Source organism: Haliotis cracherodii, unplaced genomic scaffold (assembly GCF_022045235.1).
Source record: "Haliotis cracherodii isolate W230 unplaced genomic scaffold, xgHalCrac1.p SCAF_7, whole genome shotgun sequence".
Taxonomy (NCBI): domain Eukaryota; kingdom Metazoa; phylum Mollusca; class Gastropoda; order Lepetellida; family Haliotidae; genus Haliotis; species Haliotis cracherodii.
Window position 1 is genome coordinate 49,728,482 of NW_027266330.1, and position 23,764 is coordinate 49,752,245.

Below are 23,764 nucleotides of genomic sequence, written 5' to 3' on the forward strand. Positions count from 1 at the left end.
GGGATCCCTCATGGGTTCATGGCCGATGTAATGAAGCTTGACCATACTAACAAGTGGTCAACAGTGTGAGCAGATAAACATACACTATCCAGGAGCGCTTATGATTTCTAACAGGGCTTTGAGCAGATATCAATAACTTCAACAATCCACTGTATGTCCTTTGGATATAGAATTCACTATATCATTCAAAAGAACTTTTCAAATTCTTTTAAGGCTTTGAGCAAGGTTGTTGAGCCTCCATCTTCTCCAAATCAATGAAGCAGTGAAATACACTAGATCCATTTGACAATGTTGGTCTCTCACATCACAAACTTAACAAAACAGTGGTCCAGTCTGAGACAATGTATGAGTCAACACAATGTTGAGCAGTTGTTGGGTAACTACTACTTTTAGAATGGTAAGCAGTGGTCATGTAACTAGTATCTACACAACGGTAAATGGATTGAGGGTAATTTGTCTCCACACAATGGTAAGCAGGAAACACTTCGGTAAGCAGTTTCTGTTTAACTAGTACCTGCACATCGGTAAGCAGTTTCTGTTTAACTAGTACCTGCACATCGGTAAGCAGTTTCTGTTTAACTAGTACCTGCACATCGGTAAGCAGTTTCTGTTTAACTAGTACCTGCACATCGGTAAGCAGTTTCTGTTTAACTAGTACCTGCACATCGGTAAGCAGTTTCTGTTTAACTAGTACCTGCACATCGGTAAGCAGTTTCAGGTTACTAGTATCAGTGAGTGTGCAGGGTCTTACACTGCTTTTAGCAATATTCCAGCAATATCACAGTTGGGAACATGGAAATGGGCTTCACAAATTGTACCCATGTGGGGAATCAACTTGGTCTTTGGTGTGACGAGTGAACGCTTTGACCACTAGGCTACCCGACGGCCCGGTTTACAAGTATCAACACAATGGTACGAGGTTGTTGGGTAACCAGTACTTACCTGCTCCAACTCTTTGACCTTGTCCTTGAGGGAGTAGACAGTGTCTACCAGAGTCCTGTAACACAAACAAGCAGAGTCACAGTCACAGTCACAGTCACAGTCACAGTCACAGTCACAAACTAATCATCAAATTTCAGGAGGAATTTCATCAATTGACAATAATCAAGAATAATAAATTGTAGGGCTGCAACGAATACACTCTGGGGGGAATACGATTCTTATCATTAACATAGGGTAACGAATACGAATATTTATTCACGATAGATAACAAGTCAGCAGCTATTGTAAAATTTGTTATATGTAGTGACACAATAATAACATAAATTATTTGACATGGTTTGTTAATTATTAATATATTATACATTTATATACAGCACTTATCCAGGTACTAGTATCTGCTCAAATGCGATAATGACCAGTGACCACATTACTGTCAAATTAAATATAATAAGAGTCTTGTCTTTGAAGAAATCCATCATATTATAATATGTTCTTATGGATATTTTTAGGTACAGGGTACGTAAATGCACATGATTGCATATTCATAAATATTCAATTCAAGTGGCCACGAATAACGAATTCAATCATGAATGGACACGGTGCGATTCATCGAATACGCGAGTGAATCGAACAGCCCTAGTAAATTGTAACTGAAAAAAACTTCTGAAACATTGAAAATTTCCTTTCCTATTAATTTTTATACTTCTGTATTGGGAGTTCATCAAATCAGAATATCACTGAATGGTAAAAGTTAGAGGGGGATCATGTGGAAATGGACAAGCATTTGGGGAGGATCACGGAAAAAGGACATTCATTAAGTGATAAAAAACGACTTTCACCAACCCACGCAGTGGATTAAATGCCTCCTCAGCTTGGAGAGTGAGAGTAACGTCTGTTTACAATACTGCAAGCACTGGGCCTTACAAACCAGTGGCCGACAGCATGAGCAACAATCCACAAAGTTGGCTAACAATGACACACAATAAGCAGGGTCACAGATTCTCATCCTGACACTTATGGCAGACCAGTGATGCTGGGGACATATTCTGACCAGGTACTCTTATGACAGGGCAGTGATGCTGGGGACATATTCTGACCAGGAACTCTTATGATAGGGCAGTGATGCTGGGGACATATTCTGACCAGGAACTCTTATGACAAGCCAGTGATGCTGGGGACATATTCTGACCAGGACCTCTTATGACAGACCAGTGATGCTGGGGACATATTCTGACCAGGAACTCTTATGACAGGCCAGTGATGCTGGGGACATATTCTGACCAGGACCTCTTATGACAGGCCAGTGATGCTGGGGACATATTCTGACCAGGAACTCTTATGACAGGCCAGTGATGCTGGGGACATATTCTGACCAGGAACTCTTATGACAGACCAGTGATGCTGGGGACATATTCTGACCAGGAACTCTTATGATGAACATTTGATGCTGGGGACATACTCTGACCAGGATCTCTTATGACAAGCCAGTGATGCTGGGGACATATTCTGACCAGGAACTCTTATGACAAGCCAGTGATGCTGGGGACATATTCTGACCAGGAACTCTTATGACAAGCCAGTGATGCTGGGGACATATTCTGACCAGGATCTCTTATGACAAACATTTGATGCTGGGAACATATTCTGACCAGGAACTCTTATGATGTACATTTGATGCTGGGGACATATTCTGACCAGGAACTCTTATGATGAACATTTGATGCTGGGGACATATTCTGACCAGGAACTCTTATGATGAACATTTGATGCTGGGGACATATTCTGACCAGGAACTCTTATGATGAACATTTGATGCTGGGGACATATTCTGACCAGGAACTCTTACGACAAGTGGGTGATCACGGGTAGATTTAACAAGACATTTATATGTAGCCAGCAGGGCTTGCTCCTTTTAAAAGTTACTGGCCCTTCTCCAAACTAACTGACCTATAACTAGATGGTGGAGGCCGAGAAGTGCCCGATACCTGAGGTCGTGTGGCCAAGTAGCAATTTTAGAACTCCTCACCCCTTTTCCTGTACTCTGAGAGTAAATCTTGCCTTCCATTTGCCTCATTTCGTGGTGATGTATGAGCAAATAGACAACACATTACAAAATGGCAGCCAATTGTCATTCTACCAAGATGATCAAAATATATCTTTTTTTGAGTTAACCATTCACAAGACCTCATCCCCCCTAAATATTTTCTAATCCAAATTACATGATTCATGAGAAGTGTCCAATTAAATAAAATTAAACATACATGAAAAGATGTGAAAGTTTGACTAGCCATCTACTTTACGTTTCAGCAAGCCCTTAGTAATCTTAGCTGGCCATGGACCAACAGGCCGGCCGTTAAATCGACCCCTGGTGATGCTGGGGACATAGTCTCACTTGAACTTTCCATTTTGGCTCTAATTCTACAGATTGACAAACATATACATGGTGCATCAAAAACTATTTTTTTCTTACACACAGCCTGTGTGAGATACCTACTTTTCCTGGAAATCCGTCTCATCGAAGATCTTCTCGTGGTCCGGAATGAGAACGTGGGGGGAACTAAGAACGTCTGATCACCATGACGACGAGGACAACAACCACAGGTGCAAAGGAAAAACACAACATAATAAGCGTGGACAACACAATTTGCAAATAAAACAAAATGAAAAGGAGAGAGAGAGAGTCAGATCAGGTGCAGAGTCTGGAGAGAGGAAGATAGAAATGTTCCATTCAAAGCATAGAAGTGGAAATCATTATTTTCACTCATTAGTCATGCAAGAAAACTGAATATATTTTTTAAGCATAAGCTGAAGTCTAAAAATGGAGAACATTTGAGTTCAAATCCTACTGAATACTAAATTTGAATTTGAATTTCTACATTTATTATCTGTGAAAAATGGAACAGACCCTGCAATTCCTTACTAGGTCAGGCCAATTGTGTTTCTTGTACAGATTTACTTAGTCAACACAGCAAGAGGTAAACAATAAAAAAAAATTGAAAGTGTTGTCTAAGTTTATTTGTAGGTAATTTTAATAAAATGTTTCTAGAAATTAAAGAAAAAAGGAAAATCATTAAATTCAATATCACATTTTGATTAATTTTGTTTTCAATTTTGCAAAACATATATATATATATATACATACAGTGGCTTGTATGAACATTTTGTAAAACATTTCATAAAACATTGAACATCATGAATCAAAATTAAACAGGACTGGTAATTGCTTAATATATATGAAAAAGATGAAATAAAAAAACTTGGACACTGAAGAGAAACTACATGCAAAGGAGAACAAATTTAAAACAGTTGAGATTTAAAATTAAATTCAAATACACATTTTCAGAAAGAAATCTGAGTAACATTACAATTGTAACGCAAAATGTCAAACAATTGTTTTTTCTCAATTACTGGAAAATACTGATCAAATTATCGAAAAGAAGGTTAACAAGATTGAAAATTTCTTTCAATTTTTGTTAATAGATTTCCATTATTCTGAACATGCATATGGTTCACAGATTCTGAAACAGAACTAACCATGCACGAATAGCCTAAACCTCTACACATGCTGAAATATGTACAAAACAGGTAATACCTACAACAAACTAGATAAAACATATTGTGAACTTCAACTGCTCATGAAACGTTCTAATCAATGCCACTATGCACTGACGAAGCATGCTTTAATAACATCAACAACAAAATATAACAAGAGTATAACAATACATCCTGCCATGCATTTTGGATAACGCATGATGCACTTCTGACTCCGTATCGGCAACCAATGCACTAAGAGAATTCCTGTTAGTTTTCTATTTACCATTATGTTAATTAGACTTGTAAAATAATAACAACAATAATAATAACAAAAAATAAAATATTTAAAAAAAAAAGTTATTTATTTTATAGGATCAGAAAATTATACTAAATGGAACTGGTAACATTTCAAGTTTCACATTTTTACAGCAATTCTGTTTTATCCTTAATAATGTCAATACTACCTGTTTTAAAATCAATCTGCATATCACAATAAAAATCAAATTACAGCAGTAACACCTATTCATCAATAAATGAGTCTCAGAGCCATAATTTATCAATCACTTATTTTCCTTCTTTTAGACTTAGTTTTTAAGGGGGGACATGGGTTTGAATCTGAAATACCCCACTGGGCCAGACATAACAAACATTTGTTCACAAACCTCTCAACCCTTGACAAAAAGACAAGTGGGAAAAAGAGTGGTCTGAAAAGATTTAAACCTCCGACGTCCAAGTTACATATTTAGCACACATGAATTGCGCACACAATATGTTGAATTTTAAGACAAATAAGAAATTTCGAATTTCATAAAGTACAAAAAGGAAATGTGAAATTGAATAAAAAACATTATGAAAAAAATTTTCATTGTAATATCTTTAAGCCACCAAATACAGTCTGGCCCAAGCAGTGTTGTTTCAATGCTTGGTGTTTACAGAAATTGAGAACACATATTCATTAATTATGTTACGAGTATATCAACATGCACCTCTATGTCGTTGTTACGGTATATGTTCAAGACACCATTGTACACCTTGTTAGGTACGACTAAATATCCCACTAAATATCATTCATTGCCTCAACATATATTTCATCAAAATGCACCTATATTCAAATATTTAAACCCCCCTCAAAATGCAACATTTTGGGCTGATAAGCACATGGGTAACAATGATGCATATTGACATTGTCATTGGTTATCAAGTCAGTGCATGCATTTCATCGTTTGAACGTTTCATATACTCCAAGAACAAACATGCAAACATGTCCAACAGTCATACAGTCAACCAGGACAGTGTCACAAGCTCAAATTCTAGTCATACAAACACCGGACATATGCTCAAACACTGGTCATACACTCAAACACCAGTCAAACACTGGTTATACACTCAAACAATGGTCAAACATTCAAATAATGGTCATACACTCAAACACTGGTCATACACTCAAACACTGGTCATACACTCAAACACTGGACATACGCTTAAACACTGGACATATGCTCAAACACTGGACATATGCTCAAACACTCAAACACTGGACACATACACTCAAACACTGGACATACGCTCAGACACCACTCAAACACAGGTCAAACACTCAAACACAGGTCATACACTCCAAGGTTGGTCATAAACTCAAATACGTCACTTTAAAACAGATTCAGTACAAAATGCAAGTTCTTTCATAATCACATTCTCATGCATTCATTTGCACATGTCAAATTAGCATTTGTGGGTTAATATGCAAGACTTCCTACATATTCCCTCAAACATTCAAGTCTATCTACATTCATTCCTTCAACATATCTGGGCATACACTGCAACCATCATGCTTTGAAACACATGCTCACACTCTCTGACTTAACGACCCGTGAAGATTCCGGGGTAGAATAGGTCTTCAGCAACCCATGCTTGCCAAAATAGGTGACAATGCTTGTCGTAAGAGGCGACTAACAGGATCGGGTGGTCAGGCTGGCTGACTTGGTTGATGCATGTCATCGATCCCAATTGCATGGATCGATGCTCATGATATCAATCACTGGATTGTCTGGTCCAGACTCGATTATTTACAGACCGCCGTCATATAGCTGGAATATTGCGGAGTGCGGCGTTAAACAACAAACCAACAAACCAATCTCTGACTTAACTCTGAGACACATACTGAAACATTTGGTCAAACGTTCTTATTAAGCAAACTTCATTCAGACTGAAACATTCATATTCAGCAACATTCAACACTGTAACATTCAACTCCACATTCAACAGAGCTATTACCTAATCCTTTCAATGTTTGCCAACAGTTCAATGTTAACCTTTAGCACAATCTGCATCCGTTTACCCACGTGAACACTTCTCAAGATATATTAGTAAGCATACTTCATGTCGAAATCACCGCTGTCATGCAACTAGCCCCTCCAGCAACACTTACCTGCAACATACCACACACCTTGTCACAAAAAACATAATCCCTCCCCCCCCACACACACAGAGTATCAGAGAAGGGCAATGGTGGGTCTTTACGTTCTGGTTTACAGGTCAACCAAACAAACATTTCACAAAAGCCTATTTTCCAAAACATATGTATTTGTGAAAGGTAGGCTAATGGGAAAGAAAGCAAGAGTTTCCGTCTTAGCCACTAGTCCGAAGCCCGAGTCAAGTAAAATTATATTTGGTCTAGTGAGATCAGCTAATAATAGTCCATGTAACAACACTAAACTCTACTGAATGTGATAGTATCCTGGTTGTCTCAATAGTTACTATCAGACGTGTCGTTCCCAAAAACTTTATTTCTGTTATTTCATAATCATTTAAAGCACTCAAAAATGCTTCATAATAATTAAAAAATCATGTTACAACATTAAAAAAAATCAATCTTAAAATTTTTTAAAATTTTTTTTTAAATCTGTAAAAAAGCTGATAAAGAATTACAATACAGTTTGTTTCAAATAATTTATTATGATCAACTTTACATCCACAATGAAACAATCTCTTAGGAAGATATATGTATAGTGTATATAGTGTATATATACATGGCTAGCACTTGTTGATATATATATATGCTGTATTTAATGGATAAATAGCTCTGTAGATATTTTCTGACATTCAAATTGCTTTTCTTTGGAGTAAAGGACATATTTAATTCAATAAACATCAAAATACAATATAACTAACCAAATATGTTCATCACTATCAGCCGACTGTTTCTATAGGTTAGACATCCATTATCCGTTGTGGATTATATGGAGAAACAGACCAATTTGTAATGTTTCTCCAGAAACAGATGTCTTTATTGTTTTCTAAAGATAAACATCAAATCAGCAACGATAATTTAAAATAAAACATTAAAACTAGCTATTTAATCCCTGAAATCGTACGAAACTTTACAGTAAAGAATCTCATGTTTTAGAACAGATATCAAAATAGTGATTTGAAAGCAATTCTGTGTTTGAATCTGACAATTAAATTATAAACAAATGTATGGTTTAAAATAGAAAGATGCTTGCACCAAACTTCTATAAAACCATAAGAGTATAGTATTCAAAAATACTTTCCAAATTTTATAAACAATATTCTTTGGCAAATGAAACTGAATGAGTATTGTTGCGATGAAATTATATACAAATCAAATCACACACCTTAATGAATATGCAACAGTAAGGCAAAATAACGTTTAGTACAAACTTCTGCAACTTCTTTCGTTGTGTCTTCTCATTCAGAACGCTCAATCAGGGTACATGTATAGCATTACAAGCCCAAACTCTGGATACTAATCTATACCTTCTTCAAATATTGAGTATATGGCTTGGTGAAAACTACAAAAATAATTCCAAGCAAATGATTTAAAACGCTCAATCAGGGCACCTACATATGATATTACAAGCCCAAACTATTGATACTAATCAAAACTTCCTTAAAATATTGAGGATATGGCTGCATTTAAATGGTAAAAATAATTCCTGCCAATTTGAGAATTTGTGGCAGCTTGTATGTAACCGCGGAATAGGTATATCGTTAATGGCACTTTCAAAGCCAAGAACACCTGGACTCGAAGCGTTCACCTGAACACATGTGATCAAGGTAAAGCATATAGGCATTTGTGCAACTACTAGACAGAAATAAAGTAAAAAAAATATATCGATTTATGGTTGCTAGCCGAGGAGCTCTTGCCATTGGTCTTGGATTAAGGGACAAGAAATTTGATTGGATGAAATGAATCGTTGAACGAAAATGAAAATGTTCATCTTGATGCCATAATACAAAGGCTTTATTATTTAATCTGTTCCCCATCTACAATAATTTCCATTTGTTTGTGGAGTTATTTGAGTTGTTTTGGGAAAGGGTGCTTTTTCACGTTTTCAGCAGTATTTCTGGGTCCTTGCATATACTTCGTGGTTGTTTGAATGAATGAGTGTTTGTCTACAATGCTTACAGCCACATCACAGCATTGGTGAGTATACAGTAAGTTGGGACTAAACAAACTGATGGTTGAAAATGTGAACACCAACCATTGATCAATTGTTCGAGCACCAATCAGTGATCAATCGTGTGAGCACCAGCCATTGATACATAGCATGAGCACCAACCTGTGATCAATAGTTCGAGCATAAATCAGTGATCAATTGTGCGAACACCAACCAGTGATCAATAGTGCGAACATCAATTTGTGATCCACTGACCAGTGGTCAAGACTGTGAGCACAAATCTGTGATCAATAGTGCGAACATCAATCTGTGATCAACAGCACCAACCAGTGGTCAATAATGCGAACACCATTCTGTGATCAATAGCACCAACCAGTGGTCAATAATGTGAACACCATTCTGTGATCAATAGCACCAACCAGTGGTCAATAGTGCGAACACCATTCTGTGATCAATAGCACCAACCAGGGTCAATAGTGCGAACACCATTCTGTGATCAATAGCACCAACCAGTGGTCAATAGTGCGAACACCATTCTGTGATCAATAGTGCGAACACCAATCTGTGATCAATAGTGCGAACACCAATCTGTGATCAATAGCACCAACCAGTGGTCAATAGTGCGAACACCATTCTGTGAACAATAGTGTGAACAACAATCTGTGATCAATAGCACCAACCAGTGGTCAATAGTGCGAACACCATTCTGTGATCAATAGTGCGAACACCATTCTGTGATCAATAGTGTGAACACCAATCTGTGATCAATAGTGCAAACACCAATCTGTGATCAATAGTGTGAACACAAATCTGTGATCAATAGCACCAACCAGTGGTCAATAGTGCGAACACCATTCAACGCATCTTGGACAATGTGCCAGCCTTGTTATCCATAATCTACTATTCACACCGGGATCCATGTCAACCATCCAATTTATAAAAGGATTCTGGGTACCAATTCTTCATCCGAATCCCATGTGTCACTGGATGTCAAACAACACCTTGCCTCTGTTCATTTATTCATTGGCGTGGTTTAGGGATGTCATATCGTACATCACGGTATCGATGTATCAATTATTTATCGTTGATGCTGAATCTTTGCCATTGTCTCAACAACCAATCCCTGATTATCATTGTAGGGAATTTATACTGTTAATATCCTAGAAAAGTTTTTGGATTGTGCAATGTAGTTCCTTCATGTGTGTATGTTTGTGTTTGATCATGAAGACACCAACCATTTTATATTCAGTAGGGTGGGAGGGTCCTAAAAAATTATTTGAAAATAGTGGCCTTAGGATTTTTTTAAAAAAAACGAGACACTGAAAATAATTGTTTGGAAACCAAATATATAGTTTTGTTCCAGAAAAGAATATAACCTGGTCTCAGATTTAAAAACAAAAACAAAGAAATTTAAAAAATATTGGTTTCATTTTTTTAATCTTTTTTTTTCCAGAAAATACTGGAAGACCATAATCTACGTCAGGTTCTCAAAAAGGAAGAGACATTTTTCACGGGACATGCTGCATAAAGTGAATTTTTTGTTTGGTTTGTTGTTTCTGAGAAAACAAAACATTTTATGTCTTGAAGCAGTGACTGAGAAACAAAACTCTACAAAACTCCCAGGCCCTAAGCTGAATATTACACATTCGGTCCTTACAGATCCTAACATGTTCGGGAAACAGATATATGACATTATTTCCATTGGCCCTGAACATAAACTCAGTCCATCTGTTTGCAATGTCCTGTAACGTCCATCAATCAGGACTGATTATGCCTGAAAATATTACCGTAACAACTGTAAATTGAACCAGTTACATTTGATTCTTTACCCGAGTCCCCCTGCATGGCTGAATGAAGAACGCTGTTTTTCAAACGTGCATGGTGGGAGTGCCAAAACACACACCTTACAAAAACACAACTTACTTTCAATAAAAAAATTATTAACGTTTTGTTACAAATGGATACTCGTAAGAACATTTTCAAATAATTATTTTCTTATTTAATTTTGAATCAAATGTTTAGACATAGAACTAGGAGAGAGGCAGCACTCCCTGGCTAGCAACTCGACACATATCATTATCTTGAAAATTGTAAACAAATTCTGCTCAAATCTGATATCTACAAGGAATGCTTGATCGTATGACTAGGAAATCTGAGTATTTTCACAAAAACACAATACACCAACATTTCTAGTGTCGTCTAACACAGACTGCAACTGTCAACATCTCACCTAGAAATTATCCTTAATTACTGAAATATCAATTGGTTCTCAGGCAAGTTTATTGTAAAATCTGCTTGGGAAGATGTTATTTTTAGTTTGATAAAGTTTGCAAAGCCAGGCAAAGATTGTTTTTTGTTTTAACAATATGTTCATTGTTTTGATAAAACCCAAAGGCAGGAGTTAAAACATATATAATTTCCTTAAAAGGCTCTAGAAAATAAAGGTTTAAAAAAATCTAAACAAACATATGAACTTTAACAAATTTCAGTAAAATATATTTGAATTTATATTACTTTTTAAAAATGTGCGCTCATCAGCAACAAAACCAAAACTGACCTGGGCTGAATTTGAAAAAAAATATCTCTGCTTTATAAATCAAACATTTTGACATCCCATATTAGAATACACAAATGTAAGAAAGGTAAACTTGGATTTTCAGCAAACTTCCTCACAATCTTACAGGGCTTTTGTACCAAACAGTACTTGGATAAATATTACATTTCCAACGAAGTGCTTTTTCTCGTATTTACTGTAAATAAATCCTAACATATGGTAAAATCTGGACATTTACGAGTCCTTAAACATAAGTTTAGTATTTCCTTCAAAAGAAAACACTTCAACACCTTTGCAAATATATTTCTGCATATGATTTTTCAATAACACTTGAAGCATTATTTCATCAAAACTAGAGCTGACAAATCACAGTCTATCATTACATTCAGACTTGTCGAGGACACTAGTATCTGTAATCCATAGAAAACATGGCTGAAAAGTGACCCTTTGTTTTCAAGAAATTAACAAATATTAGTTTCATACTGCTTGTTTTTAATTTCAATAGTTTTATATGAAAAACTCCAGTTTAGTTTTAAATCTGAATTATTTTTTATTTATTTAGTGAGTGAGTTGGGCTAAATCATCTTTAAACAGTACTCGGGTAATATCATGCTGTGTTTGGGGTTCTTTAATCGCCACAGAGCAATATTCCAGCCATATGACGTCGGTCTGTAAATAATCGAGTCTGGACCCGACAATCCAGTGATTGACATCATGACCATCGATCTACACAATTGGGATACGATGACATGCATCAACCAAGTCAGCCAGCCTGGCCACCCGATCCCGTTAGTCGCCTCTTACGACAAGCATAGTTGACTTTTACAGCAAGCATGGGTTGCTGAAGATCTATTCTACCCCGGATCTTCATGGGTGTGGAAAGCCTGCAGTGAGGCAGCTAGGTCTTAGATATGTACCACTATGTTGATATGTTGATAAAGATATGATGTCACATAAAACAAAAAAAATCTTGATATTTGAAATATAAATATACTTTATGGATAGATAATTAATTGTATATCCTCATTCTATTATTCTACCATCAACGTTAATTCTGTAATAATCATCCCATTTGTGAAAATATCATTCTTTCGAAACTCCTCTGGTTTCAAAGCAGTTTATAGTGAAATATAATCCTCTGCCTTGTAAGCACTAGGGGTAATAATGATTTATTCAGCCGTGTATCCCATACAGACTTACGTTTTCAATAAATTTCAAATCATTTAAAACTCAATTTGATATTATTTATTGATTTTTCACATTGACAGACAGAATGTAAAATTTGAGTTTTTGAATGTAAATGGCATTATGGGATTGAATTCGTTCTCCTAAAAAAGTTCCCCAAGGGAGGATAAAATCCCTCAAAAAGAATTCCTTTAAGATGTAAACTTGTAAACGCAAATCTTGTAGGGAACAAGCTTTAAATCAATAACATTTTTTATCTTTTTAACTATTCAGCTAGTTCAGGATGAAATATTTAATCACGAAACAAAACAAAATATTGCAAATCTACAAATATTTGAGACAAAAACCCAGTTGGAGACTCATCTAAAAGTTTTTATGTGTTTTTATTGTAAAATGTTTTGTTGAATTATTACGACAAAATGACATTATAATAGTCCATTTATTATATATCATATGTTTCAAGCAGATCATGCGTGAGTGAGTGAGTTGGGTTGACGTAATATTGATTAGTATTCTAGTCGTATCATGGATGTCAGCTTCAAGTGGAAGGAAAACACAAACTGACGCAGCCGGAAGACTTGTACCACATTGGTGCTACCCAGAAACACAGGAATGGTGCTAACAAACTAAGGTTCTTTATCAGAATGATTCTCAGATTCAGGTCCAAAATCAATGGGTCCTCTCGTGGCTAAGGCCGCATCAAAGGTCATTAGCCGATCTATCTATTTATTTGTTTAATCACGGATCCAACAACCCTATTGTAATCAATAATGAAAATTAATATTTTATAAAATTTACCATTAGGTTTTGCTGCAGACATGTCTCACCCAAAACTTTTTGCCTGTGATTTTTGTCAGAGATATTCCTCCTCCCCCCACCCACTTCAGAACATAAAAGCAAAATGAAAAATCTAAGCAATTTCAGTTTTTTAAACAACACACTCTTTTCCAGACATGTCCAGCATGTCCAAGTGAACGAATATTTTAACTGGAATTAAAAAACTTAAAAAAAAATTTAGTCCTGTTTTCAAAACCAACCCCCAAAAAGGAAAAGGGCTTAAGGCATTGAGACATAACCCACAGAAAACAAGTCACTCCTAGTATGGTGACAATCAACCAGACTTACAAGTATTTGTAAACATTTCTGAACATTTCTGGAAGCCAAAGACGAATCACTTTTCAACCATGGCGAAAAAAGTTTCTCTGTAAAATGATTCAAAGTTTTCATAGACTTGTGACCTTCAGTTTTACTGAAAGAAAAATCAAATCCTGTTGTAGAATATTGTCGTGGTAAATAATGGCTTTTATACAGCTTCAACTAATATGATTGAAATTTCATAAAATCATTTTACAGAGACTCAGTACAATATCACTACACAAATAACGTGTATTTGCTACACATAATACCCGATTCTATATACCACATATGTAATATTAATTATTATATCATAGTCTAATCAATTCATAAGCACCGTAAGGACGAAGTAGGGCTTTGACCCTTGGAAAAAATTCACAACCGTTTAATCGTTTTTGCCAATCCTCTTGCAAGGGGAAAAGTAGCACAACAAAATCCCTGCATCATGTGGCGACCCCTAAGGAAGTGATATTCTTCCAAATCAGGGGAGATAAGCGGATCTGAGTATGCCCCTCCACTGGAATTTGATCCTGATCCTGATCCAGATCCTGATCCATCGCTGAGTCGTAGTTTTGTAAGATCCACTGCTCCATGGCAAGCAGCATGAAGAGATAGCAGGATACATGAGACATGAGTTATTGCCCTTTGGTAATTGGGAGTTATCTCCCTTGGTTCAAGAACAATCAACCTTCATAAAACTACAATATTTACTGATTTGGATCAATAAATTGTAATCTGGCATAGTGAATGTACATTAAATATACATTACTTTCTACTTCTTTAGCAAAACTATCTTTTTATTGTCATATGTTAGAAAAAAGTTACAAATTTGAAGTTTTGGAAAAAGGAAAATCATGAGAAATCCTTGGGGTCTATTTTGAGCTATACTATTACAATCTAAAGATATCCAAATTGCAATGAAAAGTCTCCTGCCTTCATCAGTCTTTTCAAACACTGTATAAAAATTCTTCTGAACAGAAATCTGATGTTATTATTTGCTTACATTTCTGACATAATTCTATAGGATTCATATATCCATATGGCCTGCATGTTAACAATATATTTCCAAAAGAAAGCATCACAATTCAAACAGCTTGTTCCAGTTGGCCCAGATACTCGCAGGTCCAAAGAAGAGTTTTATCAACTAGATTTCAACACTGGCAGCCATTTCACGGTGAAACTTGATATATCATGGGAATTTCCATTTCTCAAGGAAATACAAAAATTATCGACAAAGCGTCTGGCTGTATGTGGTCCGAGTAATCAAACATAATGGCTGCAACTGAACTCCCTAGGGTCCTCATCTTCTGCTATTGTTATAACCCTGCAGCCTGCTCTATCTCATTAGGCTTCTTAGGGAAATCAGGTGCATGTGTAGTTTCCACTCTTTCTGGATTGCTATTGTTTTTTTGTGGTGCACATGTTGATGCAAATTTTTATGCACATTTAGACAAGTTTGTTGTTTTCATTAGTTCTATTTTGCAGTTTCACATTCTTCAACAATGGAAAAAAAAGAAGAAATAAATGAATTAATAATTCATAAAATTTGTTATAGAGTTGATTGGCTGGATAACCTGTGTATAGAAACTCAGTAATCAATAAATTCTTATTGAACATGATTTACATTTCCTGGCTTGCTTTTTTTCAAATGTGAAGTAGATTCCTCTGAAACAATTTACCCAAAAGCTTTTTGGGTCTCCTTTAAAAGATGACTTTTCAATTTGTATTTTTTCAGAGAGTCCATTACTCTAACCCAGAACAAATAATCATCAAATGATTTTTGCTTCTTCTTGCAATTCTCTTTACTTCTCGTGGAGGTTTCAAAATATTTGTGTTATTTGACATTGATCCATTAAACCAGTCTTCCGCCTATCCAAACGTTTTAATATCATACCAATCATCTATATCTTCCACTATCTAGGGCCCAGCTGCACAAAGCAATCTTAGTACTGTTTGTTTATTGCTTAAATTCTTATTCAGCAATATTCCAGCTATATGATGATGGCTTCGAGTCTGAACCAGACAATCCAAAGATTGGTTTTGTGAACAAGGATCCACGTGATCTGGATACGAATCCATGCAATCAGCACTCATGGAGCCTGACAACCCAAACCATTAAACCAAATCTGACAAGCATAGGTTTCTGGGGGCCAATTCAAATCCAGAATACTACAGGATTAACTCTATCACAATGCCCATGATGAACTTCGACCTAAAACAGTCCTTGTGTTGCAATGTTCAAACTGTCAAAAAACTGACCTATTGGATCACTTCGACCTAAAACACTTTTTACAGTCCTCGTGTTGTAATGTTCCAACTGTCCCGAAACTGACCTACTTGACCACTTCGACCTAAAACAGTCCTCGTGTTGCAATGTGCATGTGGACCCGAATCTGACCTACTTGACCACAGGTCATGTGATACTGTACTTCTACAATATCAAACTGCATTAATATATTGGTAAAGGCCTGCTAACATAATTGAGGAAGGACTAATGACATCTCCTTGTGGACTACCACTTTTACAATTGCAGACTAGTGAAAATATTGGTTAATTCTACAATATTAAACTGGCTTTAAAAAAACACCATTAGCCTGCTAGTCCAAGACAAACAAAACTGAGGTTCTCGTGCCATCTCCTTGTGGACCACCACATTTACCATTAGGTAATGGGGACTCATTTTGTAGTCAAGTGAAAATAATAATTTATTAGAACGTGTAAATTCAACAGTTTGAGAATGAATGAAATGTTTTGGAGATATTTCCATCTTACAATTCTACATGGTCATGAGGCTATGTACGTTGGGAATGCAAGAGCGGATTTCCCTGAATACAAGGCAGAGGCCAGGGCTGAGCTGAATAGAGGAGATAGAAGTCTGGTAGAGGAAGGAATAACAAGGGTCACACACCAGCATGGGGTCTCACATAACTGTGCGCTACAACAAATACATCACACCTGTCACCACATATATTCTAGACATACTAGTCACCGACTTGTGCATTTAACAACAGTTGTGCTAAACATCAAACATGTTGCCACGATACTGTAGCTCACCTGGATAGTCAAAAGTTCAAACGTCAACAAGGGAGTGAAAAATACATCGATGCACCAATGCATTGTGAGTTTTCATGCAACAATACAATACCGATAGGTTTCTTTCTGTATCGATACAAGACGATTCACTTGCTAAAATATATAACTTACTACTAATAATTTCTGTCAGTTACAAAAAAAAAAGTTTTGAAATTAGGGTTTCAAGTTTGCCACTTAAAATAGCCACTACGAATATGTGTCTACAGCTAGCTTTTCATCTTGAACCAGCTCTGAAATATAAATAGTCGCGAAGTTTCCACATAGTTTGACATAAATATGCATATCGCGATACATATCATATTTTGACCTTGCTGTATGGTTTCAACCCTAAAAGATAGCTCCTCAAAAAAAGTTGCTGTCGGCAATGATGAGTGAGTGAGTGAGTTTGGTTTAACGCAGTTTTTAACAGTATTTCAGTTATATCACGGCGTGTCAGCTTAATGTCGGAGGAAAGCCCGAAGTAATGCAGGTCTCAGACGTTTACCAGTCTGCATTGATATTTACCTACCATAGGGCTAAAAAATAAAAATAAAAATTGGATTTGAACAAAATATGACATCCTCATAATGAAGAAGCATACAAGCCAAAGCTTAGTTCCTTCTGTCCGACAATTTCAGAGATGTTTACAGAGCCAACTATGCATTTAGAGAGAATACAATGTCATAAAAAGGTCCAATTTAAATACTGCCCCTAAAAATATAATATAAAAATGTAAAAAAAAAGTCTGAGTAAATATGGCCATAAATAGCTGTTTGCAATACGGCATGGCTGCTATGTTTGTTTCTTTGTTTGCTTGTTGCTTTATGCTGCAGTCAATATTTCGGCTATATGGCGGCAGTCTGAAAATAATCGATTCAGGACCTGACAATCCCTTGATTGACATCGTGAGCATCGATCCATGCAATAGGGATACGATGACATGCATCGACCAAGTCACAGGCCTGACCACCCGATCCCGTTAGTCGCCTCTTAGGTTAGGCATAGTCACCTTTTACGACAAGCATGGGTTGCTAAAGACCTATTCTAACCCGGATCTTCACAGTTCCACGGCTGCGATGACGACTGTGGCTGATGATGCAAGACAGATGCTGGACAAACATGCAATGACACAAGCTCTCTTGACTTTCAGTCAGGCAAGCTAAATAACTGGAATTACTTCATTTATTACATTAAACTAATTTAAAAGTGACCAGTATGTCTAGAGGAAGTGCTGAGAGTGTGGATAATATGTTTATTAGGCCACAATTTTCAAATTTGTTGGTTTACGGATTTTTCATAAATAAGCTGGCTCGTAGGTTAGAAAAATATAAAATTTAACATTAATGCTGTTCTTCAAAAAGAATATTTCACTGTGGAAGGTGATAGTTAAGCTTATCTGTTGCCAAACCTTTCTTAACCACCTGTACTGCAGTTAAAAGGATTGCATGCACAATCTCTTGGCAAAAACACAAATGTTTGCATTTAGCAGAGAAAAAAAAAAGATAGTGCTTTTCAGACTATTTTTTCCATTTTATTAGGTCAAAGGAATCCGTAATCCAATTCTTTAAAAATTGTTTCGCCTTACATAAAATATCACTCCAAACACACTTCATGCATAAAATACTTTGATATTATTTTAATGCACGATATTTGATTTAATATTTTCATTTATATTAATTTTTTTCTCAGTCAGTATTGAAATTCTATGCACATATTCAAAATTATACTCAACTGATACCGTAAAATGTGTAGGCTATAAGGGCATAACTGACTGAATATGAAGACACTTCAAGGCTTCATGGAGTGAGTGAGTAGGGTTTTACGCCTCTTTTAGCAATATTCCAGCAATATCACAGCTGAGGACCCAGAATTGGGTAACCATTGTACCCATGTGGGGAATTGAACCCGGGTCTTCGGCATAACAAGCAAACGCCTTAACCATTAGGCTACCCGACCTCCCCTCAGGACTTTACGTGAACTAAGAGTGTCCTAGAAGTGTGCAAGAAGAAATTTCATTGTCAGAATGTGTAACCCATATTTCAGAAAAAAGAACTTTGAGATGAATTATGAGCACATCCAATGATGAAAATACATTTCTTGGGAAAAGAAATCATTTTTCTCAAAAAACCCGAAAAATTAAGTTAAACTGTTTAAACCAGAAAATAACTAGCCTATAATTTACCTTCCAGCAGTGATTTTACAATCAAACTGCATCAAGACATTTTCATTATTTTATCAATTTTTGAAGGGACATATCAATTTAAAAAAAAAAAAATCCATTTGGGTCCTAGAAAACAAAATAATCTGAGGGAGAGTGAGTATGGTTTTATGCCACTTTTAGCAATATTACGCCAATGTCAGGGCACTAAAACAATCTAAAACCAGTTTTAAGAATGTTTCTGGTGGGTGAGAGTGACTAATATTTGCTGTGTAAATCATGGTTTTCCTCCTAGGCGACATATAGGTGTGACTGTACCTACTTCTACACACCAACACAGTGCTAGAGGGAGTGCTTACAACAGCTGCACAGACAAGGACACTGCGATCACAATTTACAATATTTATTTCAAAATATTATACAGACTGCACCAAAGACACTCTGCTTTTGGCTGTGACACCCACTTTCCCTAACTCAGCATCAAGGTGTGGCACTGACGTAATTCACACGACACATGTTCTGATCATTGAGCAACTTTTCAAACTCGGTAAGAATGTGCATAATAAAATAAATAAATTTAATAATTAATAATTTAAAAAAAAATAAAAATGTTTTGTGGTGATTTTACCAACTCAGGTAAAAATAAGTATAATTTACAAGCTTGTGTTTTTAAATATCACAGAATACAATCCTTTAACTTCTCCAAATCTGCCATGGCCTCACAAAATGGGATGTTTATTACACAGCACTGATGCTAAGGTTCCTTATTATTATTAAAATTTTGATGATTTTTTTAACAAATATAACATTTGCATATAATGGATCCTCAGCCTCAAATTTGAGTACGAGAAGTTTGGTGTTCAAGAGAAAACAATTTGTACTTAAATTTCCATGTATTCACATGTGAATCTCATGTGAAATGACTGAAACGTTCAAACGTGAGATGGTTGAAACCTCTCAGAATCAACAACAAATATGAGAAATAAACAAAAAGGGTGTAAAAAACACGAAGGTGTAAAGCTTAAGGAAAGTGGGAGCCAAAACCGAAACAGTTTACAGAGAAAACAATGTGGCTGACTTGATTGGAAATATCCATACCAAGTTTCATTAAATACATCTCCGCAAAATACTTTTTAAAAGCCGACTAGTTAAATGTTAAAAAGAAATCCTTCTCGAGAAATAAGTTAATGTAACTTAAATCACCCTATTATTAAAGTAAATTAAGTTCTGAAAAACATTTCAAATATTCACCACAATGGGTGGACAGGGTGGGTTAAATCCAATTGGTCCACGGTATAATTCAGACAAGTGGTTTATGCAACCAGTTTGGCAACAACTAGTCCAGGATGATCACTAGGAGTAAGTGAGTGAGTTGCGTTTTACGCCACAATATTTCAGTTACAACACAGTATGTCAACTTGTGAGGGACAAAATCCCTAAGTGATGCAGGTCTTACATTTTGTCATCTTGTTGATACCTACAGGCATGGGAATGGTGCTAACAAACCAATGACCATAATCCAGGAGAATCTGGGATTCAAACCAACATCATAGGATCATGGCACACCTAAGGGACATAACTCTGCACAGCAAATCATGCAACCTGTGGCCCCTAGCTCTGCAGACTCGAACAATTCTGAAAATGGACACTTAAGCTTCATGCTTATAAATAAAATAGCAGCACTGGTATAGAAGGCAAATAAAATAGTCCTGTGAGCTAAAGCATTGATCTCCTTTTCAAAATGCGAACACCAATTTCAATACAAAGCTTCAGCTAAAGTTGCGGCTTTTAAAATGCATTTTGCGTTGCACATATGAAGAAGAAAGTGATCTACAAACAAATGACATTATGACTACATATACCTGAGGGTACAAAGTATAACAGACAAGTATATTCTTACTGGTGTGAACATTCAACGTTAAAAGCATGTTGCAAAGACCCTGCACGTTATTTAGGGATCATATGCAAAAGATGCCACTATGAAGGTATAATATTAATATATGTTGCAGCACAAGAGACCGTATGGATTTAATATTCAATTCTCAAATTTCAAAGGTTTCACACATTAGCTCCTTAATGCATAATATAAATTCAACTGTGAAACCTATGTTGTTGTTTTTGGTAAATTTAAACTTGAAACCTCAAAATCAAAAAGATATCTACTTTTAAAAACAGGCATTTTTTTAAACAGCCTTAATATTGCAACATGCAAAACATCCATTTTGGATGACAATTCTAAATGCAGAGATCTGAGGATACACAGAAAAGGTATGAAATCGATATCTTTTGTATCAAATATATTTGATCAGCCCAAATTAATTTTACAAATATTTTAAAAATAAATATTTATCCATAACTGACAAGTACAAACTGAGCCATGTCCATAATATCCACACATCTGTATTATCCTTAAAAATTTGCATATTCAGGAATATTCTTTCATTTGAGCTAAGCACATAGAAATCAGTGGCCAAGTCCTCGTGTTCTCAGTCTCTGCATGCTAGAAACAGGCATGCTCGATAAGCCAATAAGGGCCCTCTGAACATGTACAAAATTGTATCAGATGAGTATTCATCAGCTAAGAATTGTAAAAGTACAAAAGATTAAGGCAAGGGGAGGTAATACCTGTCGACACAATCTCCACATCTCTCTCTCATGAGACGAGACGAAAACAATTCACTCAATTCCCTTAAAATTATCACATTATCTGAAATCAACATCTAGAAATTTAGGCTAATTGACATATTTATGATTCTTAAAACAAAAATTGAATAAAGATAATACATTTTATATCTTTTAATATCATCATTTGGTCAGAGCAGTAATTATTTTATTACGGTAGTTAATTCTTATGACAACACATTTACCATTATTGGATTTTTACATTCTCAGGAAATGGAATTCGTTTCTATGACAACAATAACCGTTATCATTGGATTTTTACATTCTAAGAAAATGGAATTTGTTTCTATGACAACACATTAACCGTTATCATTGGATTTTTTACATTCTCAGAAAATGGAATTTGTTTTACAATAAAAAAAATCACCTCACAAAATAAATGATAAAAGCGGACTGTACAAGAGTGTCACCTAAAAGTTTAACAACCCAATGCTACTGAGTATATATATATGTGTTAGAGGTTAGAAACTCAAAATTCGGGCAACATGCAACATGACGTATAACTCTACCTATATAAAACTGTTGACACAAATGCTGAGTACAAAATTAAAACCTGGGTATTTTCATACCTTTATTTTGTTTTCGCGCCTCTGACATGATTTGCCTACCTGAGATCCGAATAACAAAGTGTTACATGTACCAAGAGAAAATGTCCTCTCAACCAACAAATAATGCATATTCATTGAGGTTTATTCACAAGTTTTTAAACTGTCTCTCATCTAATGCCGAATTGATCATGAAGTTAACAAGACAAAATACTACACACCCATGTTGGATTTCAGACCTGAATTAAAATGGCCACCAAGGGGAGATAATGCATAAAGGGACATAACTCCATCTTGTGATGAAAATCGACATTTCACAATCAGTGTCAGAATTCTCACAACATATCTTGTGTTAATATCATATGATGCACTCATAAATGCTGTTTCTTAAATTTCTTTGTCAAGAAACGTTTTGCACATCTTGTATGGTAGAGCATTGCATACTGCATAGAATATGACGGAAACTAGATATCAGAAGAAATTCATTTTTCAAATTAATTAAAAAAAATATATATAAAAATTTCACATGAACAATTTTTCACACTGCTCATTTTCACACAATAAGCATAAAAAACAACCTGATTATTCCTGCATCTCGGACACAAAGTTGCATGTGCTACCAAACTTATTGCACAGTTTGCTGACTGAAGTGGAAATGGCAAGCAAATGTCAGTTTTAAGATATCATGGCATCCATCCTGGTTTAATCCAAGCTGAGAAATGATATCGAAGCATTGAAACATCAACTTGAGATCATGACTAAGTTCGTAACACTTTCATCCTAACCCTGCCAGTATAGAAATACTCACAGGAGTTGACGGTGTGTCTTGTTTTGGCACTGTTGCAGTAGGCTTCGATGACTTGAAGGATGAAAGCATCTTCGTTATACACCTTCTGGTCATCTGAAAGATCATATTGGTGAAGAAAGTTTTAAAGATTACTCTAGACGTGACTTTTGGTATGTATAATATCATATCTAACAGTGAATTTGTGATATGCGAGTGTTTGTTTGTTTGTTGTTTAAACACACTCAGCAATATTCCAGCTAAAAGGCGGCGGTCTGTAAATAATTGAGTCTGGCCCAGACAAACAAGTGATTGACATCATGAGCATTGATCTATGCATCAACCAAGTCAGCCAGTCTGATCCCCCAGTCCTGTTGCTGAAGGCCAATTCTAACCCAGATCTTCCCAAAGTGATGGTTGACAATGAGTGACCTGTTTCATGCAGAAGTCAGCAATATTCCAGCTATACGACGATGACCCGTAAATAATCGAGTCTGGATCAGCCAAACCAGTGATCGATATTGTGAGCAACAATCCATGTTGTCGAGGCACAATATAACGTTATGAACCAAGTAGCCAAGCCTAACCCCGATTTATTTAGTCGCCTCTCATAACCAGCATAGGTTGCTGGGGACCCATTCTGACCCGGCATCATATTTTACAAGCAAAGGGACATGGGATTTATTTTGTTTTGACATTGTGCTTGATACATGTGCATGAGGATTTGTTCATTCATTCATTCATTCATTCACG

General features: G+C 35.9%; 1 protein-coding gene across 1 annotated transcript in view; it reads right to left on the minus strand.

Annotated features, from left to right (window-relative positions):
• Window positions 1-23,764, minus strand: part of LOC139448524 (rho guanine nucleotide exchange factor 7-like) — an 85,005-nt gene that overhangs the window by 5,024 nt on the left and 56,217 nt on the right. Inside the window, exons 15-18 of the mRNA XM_071230079.1 lie at window positions 23,036-23,128; window positions 22,252-22,290; window positions 3,437-3,509; window positions 943-997 (exon numbers count right to left, since the gene is read on the minus strand). Of these exons, the coding sequence (XP_071086180.1) occupies window positions 943-997; window positions 3,437-3,509; window positions 22,252-22,290; window positions 23,036-23,128 (260 nt within the window). The remainder of the gene's footprint in view (window positions 1-942; window positions 998-3,436; window positions 3,510-22,251; window positions 22,291-23,035; window positions 23,129-23,764) is intronic.